General features: G+C 50.2%; 1 protein-coding gene across 2 annotated transcripts in view; it reads right to left on the reverse strand.

Annotated features, from left to right (window-relative positions):
* Positions 1-12,902, reverse strand: part of LOC138580218 (alpha-2-macroglobulin-like protein 1) — a 1,051,822-nt gene that overhangs the window by 137,345 nt on the left and 901,575 nt on the right. For both annotated transcript variants that reach the window (XM_069650580.1, XM_069650579.1), the window contains one exon: positions 2,641-2,709. In XM_069650580.1, coding sequence (XP_069506681.1) covers positions 2,641-2,709 — 69 coding nt within the window. The remainder of the gene's footprint in view (positions 1-2,640; positions 2,710-12,902) is intronic.

Genomic DNA, 12,902 nt, shown 5'->3' on the forward strand with positions numbered 1-12,902 from the left:
CTGTACATATCCTTCCTGGAAAACCCATTCCATCTTTCGATTCTCATATCACCTATTTGCTGATGGTACTCAAATCTACTTCTGATTTGACTTTTTCACCCCTGACCTTTTCTCTGAGCACCTTATCAACTGGCTCGCTGCTATCCGATATTGTATACTACTGGGCTGTCAGAAGCTCAGCTGTAAAAAAAACTTGAAGTTGCCTTTCTCCCAGCTTACATACTCTCCCATGACCCATTTCCCTTCTTCATGACCACCGTACATTAAAAATCAAGCTTTGTAACCTTGGGGCTACTCTTCGACAGTGACTTGAAAAATGATTTCATCACTGCCACTGCAGCCAGGAAGAGCCGACTAGAAATCAGGATCATCTGCCTGCACCGAACTGACCACTCTACTGAAACGCTCCTCCCCACCCTGGTTCTCCGCAGTCTAGACTAATGCTTTAACCTACTTATGGGTCTATACTCTTTCACTCCCTTAATAAAGTTCTTAACTTTACCGCACTGACCCTTCACAGCCTACATAGATCTTCTCCTACCTCGGTGTACTGCCCCAATACATAGAAAGGCGGGTGGCTCTCTATGGGGGATCAGTTCAATTTTCTGCTCATTTGTTTTCAGGCTATCCATGGTCGAGCAACCCTCTAACTGGCTGAAATAATTTCTTTCTACTCCTTCACTCAGTCTCTCAGCTCTCCACCCCTCAACAACATCTGTCCCAGCTGCCCTTTGAACCAACCCCTACTTCCGCTAGTTTTCAGGCACCCCGGCCACTGGAAGTCTCATCATGGCAGTCCAGTCTCTGAAAGGTTAAATATCAGGCTGAAGGTTTTATTCCTATTTGTCCAGATGGTAGAGCGCAAGGCATTCACCCAAAGGTATCTTGCAGCTGCAGAACAGAGCTAACTGGAGAGCGTTCACTAGCAATCAAGTAAAGTTAATAGAGGGGAACGGGCCAGGCTCTAATAAGGCTTCACAATGTGAGATGGGGCCTCATTAAAAGCATTGCAGTCCATGAACTACAGTACCCATAAGCATGCCAGTACCGTAGTTCCCGGACCACCATACTACGAGCTGTGCTTGCCGACGCCTGTCAGCCCGCCAAGTCCTGCGACCCGCGACCACAGCATGTCGGATGCACAGGCACCGTTTATAACGGTGCCAGTGCATTCAGCTTCCCCCTTCCCATTGAGCCCTATGGGGCTCAAATGGGAATGGGGACTGACAGGAACCGGCACCCGGCAATGCAGGAATTACCGGGTCTGGCAATGTCAGAATCACCCGGTAATTCCTCATTGACGGGTGCCGAAAAAAATGCAACTCTGGCGGTAGCCGTGCCTGTTTACAGGCACAGCTACCGCTGGGGTTATAATGAAGCCCCATGATCTGGAAGGCCTCTTATGGAGAGAGAAAGGGGACTCCAAATGTAATGGCCTGCCAGGAAAATATTCAGCCCTTGTACGGGTAAGGAGAAAACGAGGTTGTTTCGAGAGGTTGTCCATGGTGACACGCACACCACGTGATGGAACAACCCACTGTAGGTTTTCAGTACGGAAGAGTAACCTTAATCCTTACAAATCCCTATGAATGAGTGAAAGGATCTTAACCTGAATTCTGGCGAGCAGCGGAAGCCAGTGCACGTGTCACAGGGCAGAAGTTCCACCTGCTAGATTAAGAAGGGGCGTCTCTTCACCCCATGCCAGTCCACCCTACTGCTCTGTCCCACAAAGCTTGCTGTACACATGAACACCTAAAGAATGGTATATTAAGGTACGCCGTTATGCTGTCATTTGTCCCCTTTTCATGTCTCTACACCATTCCCCTCCAAGAACCATACCATCATTACCCTTTTTATTATTATTACTCATACTGTTATAGTGCAAACCTAGCTCGGGAGCAACAGAGCGCTGGACAGGTCAGAGGGCAAAGCATTGGCAGCCAAAAGGTAAGAGGCCATCAAGTATACATTAGCAATCATGATCCGAGTATAATATCAGTATGGGGAGTGCGCAAGATAGCGGGACTGTGGCTCAACCAAGGTGCTGCTCGAAGAGCCAGGTCTTCAGGTCTTTCCTAAACTGATAGAGACTTGGAGCAGTCCCGGAAGCCACTGGGAGGCTCTGGGACAGACAGCCTCCCCTGACAGTTGTGCTATGTACCATGCTTCACACCAGTCCTATCAACCAACTAAATATAAAATAAATCCAAATGAGTACTTTCAAAATGAGGGCACCTTGTGCTGTACTCGTGGAACCCGTACACCACGCCACCAGCCTCCTCGCAAGCTCTTCTGTCCGGAAGTGCTTTTCCTTTATCTTTTCATCTGTTATGTTTATTTTATTGGATATTCATGTCTTTTTCACGTTATTCATTTTTATCTCAGAAAGTCACTTTAAGCATAATTTGTACATCTATTTCCAGTAACCTTTTTAGCAGAGCAGATTTAACTGTGTACCCATCACTGTGTGCCCGTTCCGTGCCCAGGCACACACACAGCCCTGTGCCATCCCCAGCAGGCGGGTCCTTGCTGACCCTTGACCAATATATTCAGAAGAATTATGAATCCCTGAGGCTTGGAAGGTCTTGGGGAATCTCCAATGGAGAAGCCACCTTTCCTGCTGCCACCAGCCACACCTACCTGTTCCAGGTAAATGTTCACAGCACTGTTGTTGATTTCCACTTTTTTCACCAATGGTTGCGTCATCAGCTGTGGGAAAGGGAAAGAAACGAAATAATGCATGTTTAGTGTTATTTCTCAAGTTTCAAGCCATAGAGCAGGTGAGTGCATGAAGGGGGGAGACACTACTGACATCATCAGGGACACACCTCCCATTGGGAGAAGGTCCAACCAGGGAGAGGCAAAGGTCACTCCCTAGAGGTGCCCTGGCGAGAGAGAGGCAGAGCTAAGCAGTGACCGGGCACAGAGTCAGAACCTCAGTATCCTGGACCTCGGAGGTAGTACACCTGTGCATTGCCCCGAGGCAGCCTTGCTGTGCATCTTCCCTTTGCTTGATAGATGCACTGCTGCAGTCCATGCTATTCCTGCTCGGCGTATCAGGGAGCAGTGCACAAGTGCGTGATGTGCTCTGCCTGCTGTGACGAGGAAGGATTGCGCGACTGCTCCCTCCAGTGGGGCTGAGCCATTTTGACGCAGCTGCAATTTTATGGAACACATTACAGCAAAAAAAGAATACAACATTAAGGGGGTGGATCAAGGATGTCCCCCGTCAAAGGACACCCCCTAATCCCTGAAGCGCCGAAAGCCACCTGCACAAGCCAGAAGAGCAGCACTGGGAATGTGCGGTGAAAAAAGGGGGAGTTGGCTATTGTGCACGATGGCAGTTATGGTGGGTGATTATGTCTGTCTGCTGTCACCAAACCAATAGAGGGGGTATGATTTGGGGTGTTGATGTGCTTTCCAAGGCGGACCTGCCCACTGCGTCACTAGAGAATCATCTTCAAAGTTAAGATGTTTAATCCGATGCAGAATTTGGACAGTTCCTAGGGCAATGCACGTGCCCTTCTGGCTTGTGACGTACTATCGAAATGTCACCAGTTCTAATGCCAGAATTCCGTGTAATGCGGGCGTGGCATGCAACCGCCTTAGGCTATGCTGTTAAAAGCTCCAGAAAGCCCACAGATTAGACCAGACAGTTCGCTACTACAGACCATATTGGTCCAATCTGTGGGCTTTCTGGCGTTTTTTAACAGCATATACTATTGATAGCTTATGGAGCGATAGCTTTCACTTGATTTCTATTAGATAGGTGGCGCAACAACACCGTTGACCTGGGGACAGTACCCCCTTGTAGGGACCGATGTGTGCTTCCATTAAGGAACAGCACTAGTTTGAGCTGATAGTGGATTGATACCCACAGATGTGTTTCTTCTCTCCCCAGATACCCCCTGTGTGTTACCTCTTGGTGATGCTTATAGTGTTGGAGAAGACACTTGTTCCTGAGTTTCTTCCCTGTATGTATTTTTGATGGAATCACCTTAAACATCTAGAGGGTTGATGACCTGGGATGACCGTAACCTTTCCCCCTGTTGACGAGATGCTGTTGTGCTCCCTCTGCCCTAGAGGGCCTGGAGATGGGTATCCAGGCTGAGGGATCTATCCTGCAGACCTGTATGTAGGCCAGGGTCTACCAGAGGTTGGGCCATGCATATAAAAGCCCTGTCCCAGGCATCATTGTGCCCACCACCTTCTAGAGAGAGGGGATAGGAGGTAAAGGTGGACCAGATAGACCCACAAGATAGATCCCTGCTCAGTGTTCCGATTGAGTGGAAAATGGATACTGTCACCACCACATGGCAACAGGCAGACTTTCCCCAAAACCGTCATTTGTTGATTAAAACCAAAGACCTAAAGATTGAGGGTTTCAAAGTCTGCATAGTTGAACTGTCAGAAAATGAACCCTACAATCGGCACGAGCCCCTAAGCAAAGCAGTGAAGCACAACTGCCACTCATTTCAGGTTGCCATACCCGTTGCAACCTATTCCAGTGCAAGTTAATGCTAGTGTGTGTTTTTTCAATATTGCAAGGACTCTTCAACACGGGCTCCAGCAGTACTAGGTGAATGTGTTCACACAATCACGGCACACAACATGCAACCAGTTCTGCTAACATGGCTCTGGCTACAGGAATTACACCACTGGAGACCCAGCTGGGAGATACCATTATGTGTATCCTAAAGCAGCATTTCCTGCCGTTGCCCTCCAGAGACACTACCTACTTCCCTGGCCTGCTTCAAGAACCTCTTCATAGCCTTCAGGTTCACTCACTGGCCAGCCCTGAGAAACTCTTCCCAGCCTTCAAGTTCACTCACTGGCCAGCCCTGAGAGACTCTTCCCAGCCTTCAGGCTCACTCACTGGCCAGCCTGCCCTGAGAACCTCTTCCCAGCCTTCAGGCTCACTCTCTGGCCTGCCCTGAGAATCTCTTCCCAGCCTTCATGCTCACTCTGGCCAGCCCGCCCCGAGAACCTCTTCTCAGTCTTCAGGCTCACTCACTGGCCAGCCCTGAGAAACTCTTCCCAGGCTTCAGGTTCACTCACTGGCCAGCCCTGAGAACCTCTTCCCAGCCTTGAGGCTCACTCACCGGCCTGCCCTGAGAAACTCTTCCCAGCCTTCACGCCCACTCACTGGCCAGTCTACCCTGAGAACCTCATCCCGGCCTTCAGGCTCACTCACTGGCCTTCCATGAGAACCCCTTCCAGCCTTCAGGCTCACTCACTGGCCAGCCTGCCCTGAGAACCTCTTCCCAGCCTTCTGGCTCACTCACTGGGTTTCCCTCAGAACCTCTTTCAGCCTTCATGCTCGCTCACTGGCCAGCCTGCCCTGATAACCTCTGCCCAGCCTTCTGGCTCACCCACTGGCCTTCCCTCAGAACCCCTTGCAGCCCTCAGGCTCACTCACTGGCTTGCCCTGAGAACCTCTTCCCAGCCTTCTGGCTCACTCACTGGCCTTCCCTCAGAACCGCTTCCAGCCTTCAGGCTCGCTCACTGGCCAGCATGCCCTGAGAACCTCTACCCAGCCTTCATGCTCACTCACTGGCCAGCCCGCCCTGAGAACCTCTTCCAAGCCTTCTGGCTCACTCACTGGCCTTCCCTCCGAACCCCTTCCAGTCTCCAGGCTCACTCACTGGACAGCTGCCCTGAGAACCTCAACCAGCCTTCTGGCTCACTCGCTGGCCTTCCCTCAGAACCCCTTCCAGCCTTCAGGCTCACTCACTGGCCTTCCCTCAGAACCCCTTCCAGCCTTCAGGCTTACTCACTGGCCAGCCCTGAGAACCACTTCCCAGCCTTGAGGCTCACTCACCGGCCTGCCCTGAGAAACTCTTCCCAGCCTTCAGGCTCACTCACTGGCTAGTCTACTCTGAGAACCTCTTCCCGGCCTTCAGGCTCACTCACTGGCCTCCCCTCAGAACCTCTTCCAGCCTTCAGGCTCACTCACTGGCCAGCCTGTCCTGAGAATCTCTTCCCAGCCTTCAGACTCACTCACTGGCCTTCCCTCAGAACCCCTTCCAGCCTTCAGGCTCTCTCACTGGCCTGCCCTGAGAACCTCTTCCCAGCCTTCATGCTCACTCACTGGCCAGTCCGCCCTGAGAACCTCTTCCCAGCCTTCTGGCTCACTCACTGGGATTCCCTCAGAACCTCTTCCAGCCATCAGGCTCGCTCACTGGCCAGCATTCCCTGAGAGCCTCTTCCAGCCTTCAGGCTCACTCACTGGCCAGCCTGCCCTGAGAACCTCTTCCCAGCTTTCAGGCTCACTCACTAGCCTTCCCTCAGAACCCCTTCCAGCCTTCAGGCTCACTCACTGGCCTGCCTGCCCTGAAAACGTCTTCCCAGTCTGTAGGCTCACTCACTGGCCAGCCTGCCCTGATAACCTCTACTCATCCTTCTGTCTCACTCACTGGCCTTCCCTCAGAACCCCTTCCAGCCTTCATGCTCGCTCACTGGCCAGCATGTCCTGAGAACCGCTTCCCAGCCTTCAGGCTCACTCATTGGCCTTCCCTCAGAACCCCTTCAAGTCTTCAGGCTCGCTCACTGGCCAGCATGCCCTGAGAACCTCTTCCCAGCCTTCAGGCTCACTCATTGGCTCATTGGCCTTCCCTCAGAACCTCTTCCAGCCTTCAGGCTCACTCACTGGCCAGCCTGCCTTGAGAACCTCTTCCTAGCCTTCAGGCTCACTCACTGGCCAGCCCACCCTGAGAACCTCTTCCCAGCCTTCTGGCTCACTCACTGGGCTTCCCTCAGAACCTCTTCCAGCCTTCAGGCTCACTCACTGGCCAGCCTGCCTTGAGAACCTCTTCCTAGCCTTCAGGCTCACTCACTGGCCAGCCCGCCCTGAGAACCTCTTCCCAGCCTTCTGGCTCACTCACTGGGCTTCCCTCAGAACCTCTTCCAGCCTTCAGGCTCGCTCACTGGCCAGCATGCCCTGAGAACCTCTTCCCAGCCTTCAGGTTCACTCATTGGCCTTCCCTCAGAACCTCTTCCAGCCTTCAGGCTTACTCACTGGCCAGCCTGCCCTGAGAACCTCTACCCAGCCTTCAGGCTCACTCACTGGACAGCCTGCCCTGATAACCTCTACCCAGCCTTCTGGCTCACTCGCTGGCCTTCCCTCAGAACCCCTTCCAGCCTTTCACGCTCACTCACTGGTATGCCCTCAGAACCTCTTCCCACTTTGATTGTAAAAAGGATACTAGGATATATTTTCACTCCAAATTGTTCTGTGGTTCCTCGATATTAGTAATGCTACCTCATTTTGTTAAAAAGGTTAAATGGATTTTCCGATCATTTATAACTTTCTTTGAACATTTGCTATAATCTTGATTTAATATTTAGTTCTTATGCAAACTCTTATCTATTTTCTTTATATATACTTGTGAAAGGTTTGCTAGATCCTGGGTGGGTCCTGCCCTGAAAGCCTTTGAGGTGATCAGTAAGGGCTTGTGTCAATCCTAGCATTTCCGGACTTGATGATGTAACCTAGAATGTTTGGGGTATGGCAAATCTATATACATTTATGGAAAATCCATTGGTGGGTATTGGCCTTATGATGTTTGTTTCAAGGAACCATGTGCATTAGCCATTTTAATTTGGAAGGTTATCACACATTTACCAGCCCTGCTATTAGAGCTGACATTGGGGGGACGAGAGGGGGCTTGGCAGTAGTGGTCGATACCAATTTGAATATCGTTTGTGAGGTTTTCCACTGAAATGAGTGGTTTCTGGCGGTTAAGCTCACCTCCCATTCAACAAATGTTTTTGTGTTAATTATCAATATGTACTGGAATCCCGAAAGAACTTCTTTGGAGTGTGTGCATCAGAGCCTTTCGGTACTTTTTGGGGATTAGTTTGCCAAGTGATATGAGAAACACATAATTCTGGGGGGTGACTTATCGCGCTCATACATATGTGTTTCATTCAGAGCGCGACGAGGCAAGGGAGGGGAACAAAGGAGAACAAAAACAACGATCATACTAGGCCCAGTGACATTGAGAACGGGCAAGTGCATGGGAGACAGAAGGGGTGAATTGCAGAGGGCCAGGGGGAAGTGGAAAGTGCTGAGCAGAGGAATGAAAAACAACAACAAATGGTAGTGCAGCCAGCAAGTGGCAAGTGCTAGGTTCAAGGCACAGACCAGGGGTGTCTGATAAGGGCAGGGAAAGGGGGGGGGGACTGTAGGGTTACAGATACAGACCCAAAGGGAAAGGGTTGTCAGGAGGCAGTGCGGGTTTGTGCAGGGTCGGCAAGTACTTGGGCCAAAAATCAGAGGGTAACCATGTGCACGATGCCTAAGCAGAACAGATCAAAAGGGGAGAGGAGTAGAGAAGGCAGAAGCAAAGAGGAAGGCCTTGAGGTGCTTCTGGAACCAGAGATGGTTCTCCTCAGGTTTCAGAGTGGCAGGGAGGCTGTTCCACAGGGAGGCCCAGCCAAAGACAGAGATCTACTCTCAGCACGTTTCGTTGAGAAACGACTGACCCTGAGGCAGTTGGAGGTTCAAGAGCGAAGTGCTCAAGAGTGAAGGTATTTGCGGAGGGAGAGTTGAAGGTATTTTGAACCCAGATCGCCTTGTGGACAATGCAAAGGGTCATGAATTCAATCCTTGCAGCCACTGGGTGCCAAGGAAGAGATGTCAGGGCTGGAGAGCTACGATCCTGGGGCTTGAGGCCCAGGACAAGTCTTGCAGTCCTGTTCTGAATGAGTTGCAAAGGGTAGAGAGTAGAAGCAGGTAGATTTAGAAAGAGGCTGTTGCAGCAATCTAGCCCAGAGAGAACCAGGGCTCGGGATACCGTGAGCTTCTGGGGGAAGGAGAGAAAAGGCAGAATACCTCTGAGGAGGTGCAGTTGGAAGTGTTACTTTTTAGAGACATAAGAGATGTGGGCAGAAAAGAAAAGTGAGGAGAGGTCGGTTTGGAATGCCTCTAAGTCTATCCCTAACTCTACATGGCATGATATTATTAGAGGGATGTCTTGGGATTCTTTCCTAGGGGAGTGGGAAATGAATTACCTCGAGGGGAACGACACAGGGGGCACACTACCATATACGTGGCACAGAAGTACGTCTGTCTCTAAGTAAGATCATTTATTTTTAAATGTCTTCCCTCTTTAGGGTCAGATGTGGCCCCCCTGTCTCGTCACAATCCTGTTTTGGGAGACGATCTTCTATTGTTTTTTCCATTGGACTTTACATCTTGTCCTCACAAGCTGAGACCTGCCCTATCCTGTCTTACTTTGGACCATGGGTAGGGGACTACCATTAAAATGGAACTATCCGCTGATGGTTAGGTTTACTCATCCCGTGAAGGACATGTATCTAAACTCAGGGTTGCAGGATCATGTGTACATGTCTCCCTGCAGACGGGAAAAAGATTGTTATCACATTATTATGGTTTGCCTAAAAAGGACTGTGCACTCTAAACCCCTTGTGAATCTTAAATCACTGACTCATTCCTTTGATCCTGGAATTTCAGCCTCTAAAAAGCTGAAACGTAAGAAATTGGCTCAATTATTGAAGCTGGGGTTGGATCCGCTGGAGTATCTCAATGGCAAGAAAAAGGCTGGTCAAACACAAAGGAATTTGGTCAAATCTCTGATGATAGAAGCACATATGAGGCACAATCAGTATATGTTGCACAGTCTTTTTAATGGGAGAGAGGGACAATTTTGGGCATCTGTGAACCCGACTTTGGGGTCAAAGCAATCTAATGGGGATTCACCCATTTGTGCTCAAGCATAGGTAAAATTCTACAAACAGAAGTATTCCCTTTTGGAGCCTTTCAGAGACTGGAAGTCCCCCACTAACGGTGATGTAATTATGGGTCGGTGCCTTTGGTCTGAGGAGGATATCGCTGGGTTAATTAACCATCTAAAACCCTGCGGGGCTCCTGGACTCGATGGTATCCCTCCCTTTGTCTTGAAACACTCTCCCATTCTATGGGGATCCCTATTGAAATGGAACAGTAACAAAATGTCGGCCCCAAAATTGCAACCATTTCATTGCCGCACCTTTGCGCAGTAATGACATGCTGACCCCCACTACACCGACTAATGGGAGCAGGGGTTGCAGGGATGTCCCCTTTCTCCCTTTTGTCAGTGTAGTGGGTCTGGAGGTTGCGTGGGACAATAAAGAAGAAAAAAGAAAATTAAAAAGGTCCCTGCGAAGCCAGTTTAGGCCCACGTTAGTTGCCGAGAACTGATGCTGCAGGGTCGAGGGCGAGACAGCGGCACACTTTACGAGGGGCTGCCAAAAAGGTAAGTGGGTAGGGGGGCGGTGGTTGCGGGGGATGCAGGGCACAGTGATCTATGTGATCACAGCGCTGCTCCATAATGGGTGTCAGCAATTTAAATGTCGACATTATGGGCGGCACTGTGATCACATAGATTCAATGAAATCGCTATTTGATGAAATCCCTGGGACCCATGTTATCCCTCAGACTTGGAGGCAATCAATTATTATTAAAATTCTCAAACAGGGTGACCCTTTCAACCCGATGAACTATAGGCCGATAGTGTTAACTGATGCTATCAGCAAGTTTTTTGCAATGCTACTCTTGGTGATTTAAATCTTGCTTTACAACAGTTTCAAGCCTTGTCGAGATATCAAGTCAGGTTCAGGAAATGTATGGGGACTTTATTGAACGCAACTGATTTGGCCCATTTAATGCACAATGGGCCTCATTACGAGTTGGGAGGGAAGGAATTACTGGCACCGGTAAGGGCACCGGTGGCGGTAATCCCTTACCTCCCTACTACGAGTTCCCTTTGCGGGTCCTTCCTTAACGCCTGGTTTTTGCAGGCGTTAAGGACGGGACCCGCAAAGGGACTCTAGAGCTAATAACGGAACCGCAATTTGCGGTACCGTTATTAGCGCCTTCCCCATTCCCATTGAGCCCTATGGGGGCTCAAATGGGAATGGGGAATGGCCCTGGTGAATGGGGAATTCCCGGTCCCTCTGATCTTGGAATGGACCGGTAATTGCTCCATTCACCAGGGCGGAGTCAGAAGGGTTTTGGAGGCAGCAATGGAGCTAATAGCTCCATGGCTACCTCCAACCTCGTAATGAGGCCCAATGTGAAGCACAACCAGGTGGGCTCTGTATACATGGCCTCTCTGGACATGTTGAGTTCCTTTGACTGTGTTATTCGCTCACTTCTATGGATGAAATTGTTAAAAATGAACATAACCCCAAAATTGCTGCAGTTTTGGTCTTTTACACACCAATACCACTATGAGGATCCATTTAACACAGGAAGGGTCTCTCTCTGGTCCTATTGATTCATATGTGGGCCTAAAACGGGGGTGCAATCTTGTGCCTATGTTATTCAATCTTTATGTGAGCGATGTAGACTCCTTTTGGCAGGGGCCATCCTTATCATCGGCTAGGCTGGGCATTCTACATTTGAATTGGCTAGCCTTTGCTGATGATTTTATTATTATTATTTTTTTACATTTTTTTTGTTGGTACATTAGCAAGTCATGGTCATCATATCAGATGTTAATCATGCAACAGTGCGAGGTCACAATCTAGAGAAATATCATAAGGCATTACATTCCGGGGATGTACGAGGGGGCGTGCAGGGGACCGGCTGCGCAGGGGGTCTCCGGTGTGGCCCGGTCGGAGGGAAGCCAAGTCTTCAGGCCTGCGCAGCTGCGTGTCTTATGTTTTCTGACCAGAAGCCCGATGCGTGTTGGTTGGCTATGTCTCGTCAATCCATTTCCCCCAAACCTTCAGGTACTTCCCAGGGCATCCCCTGTTGTTATATGTGCGTTCCACCAGGGACGCACACCGGTCCATTTAGTTTATCCATCGGTTAAGACTCAAACCCTCCGAGGACCCCCAGGTGGCGGCTGTGAGCCTTTTCCCCAGACCCAGTGCAACTGCGAGAAACGCCTTTTCATGCTTGGTATGGTCTCCTTCTCCCCTGATCCCAAGTAAGACCAGCTTTGGGTCGTGTAGAACTGAGGACCCCAGGACCCTGCTGATCCGGTTGATACATCGGGTCCAGAAGTTCTGAATGACATTGCAGTCCCAGATCATATGATAAAATGTTCCCTCTGTCCGTCTACAGCGTAAACAGTTTCCAATTTCTATTGTCCCGCATTTTATCATCATGGCTCTGGAGTGGTAGGCCTGGTGAAGTATCGTGTAGTGGATTAGGCGAAGCTTGGTGTATATGCCGGTTTCCCTGGGGAACATCAGCGCTTTGACCAATTCCTCAGGCTCTAGTGTGCCCTGCCCACCAGTCTCTCCCATTTCTCCTGAAGCCTAGTGAGTTCCTGGGGCCCAAAGCAGTTATCACCTGATAGAGTGTGGATGTGACTTTGGCAAGGATCTTTGTCTGAAACATGTTCGCCCCCAATTGGGAGCACTTTGGGATGTCTGCAGGGGCGGGGAATTGTGCCCGGATAGCATATGCAAGTTGCATATGTCTGTATTGCTCTCCGGCCGGTAGTGTGAATTTGGTCTGTAAATTGGCGAATGTGACAAGGTTTCCGTCCCAGAGTATGTCCGCAAGAAGCCGTATTCCCTGTTCCTCACAATTTGTGAAGTGTCCCATTTTCAGGACCTCTGGGATGTGTGTGTTGTTCCATAGGAGTTGGTCTGCTGTCGGCCTCCCGTCCCAGCCTGTGTGGTGTATGGCCGCTACCCAGACTTTGCAGGCCTGGCGTATCAATCCGGACACGTCAGCCAGGTCGTTTTCCCTCCCGTATAATACTCGGAGGGGTGTGATTGCGCCCATGTATCTGATCTCTCCTCTGATGTGTGGGAGGTCCTGGTCCCCATGAAGCCAGTCATTGATGACTCCCAGTTGTGCAGCCCAGTACTAGGCCCGGAGGCATGTTAGGCCTATCCCCCCCTCCCAGATGGAGCGCTGTAGGGTTATTAATGCTATG

This window comes from Ambystoma mexicanum, chromosome 3p (genome assembly GCF_040938575.1).
Source record: "Ambystoma mexicanum isolate Mex_15411 chromosome 3p, UKY_AmexF1_1, whole genome shotgun sequence".
NCBI lineage: Eukaryota > Metazoa > Chordata > Amphibia > Caudata > Ambystomatidae > Ambystoma > Ambystoma mexicanum.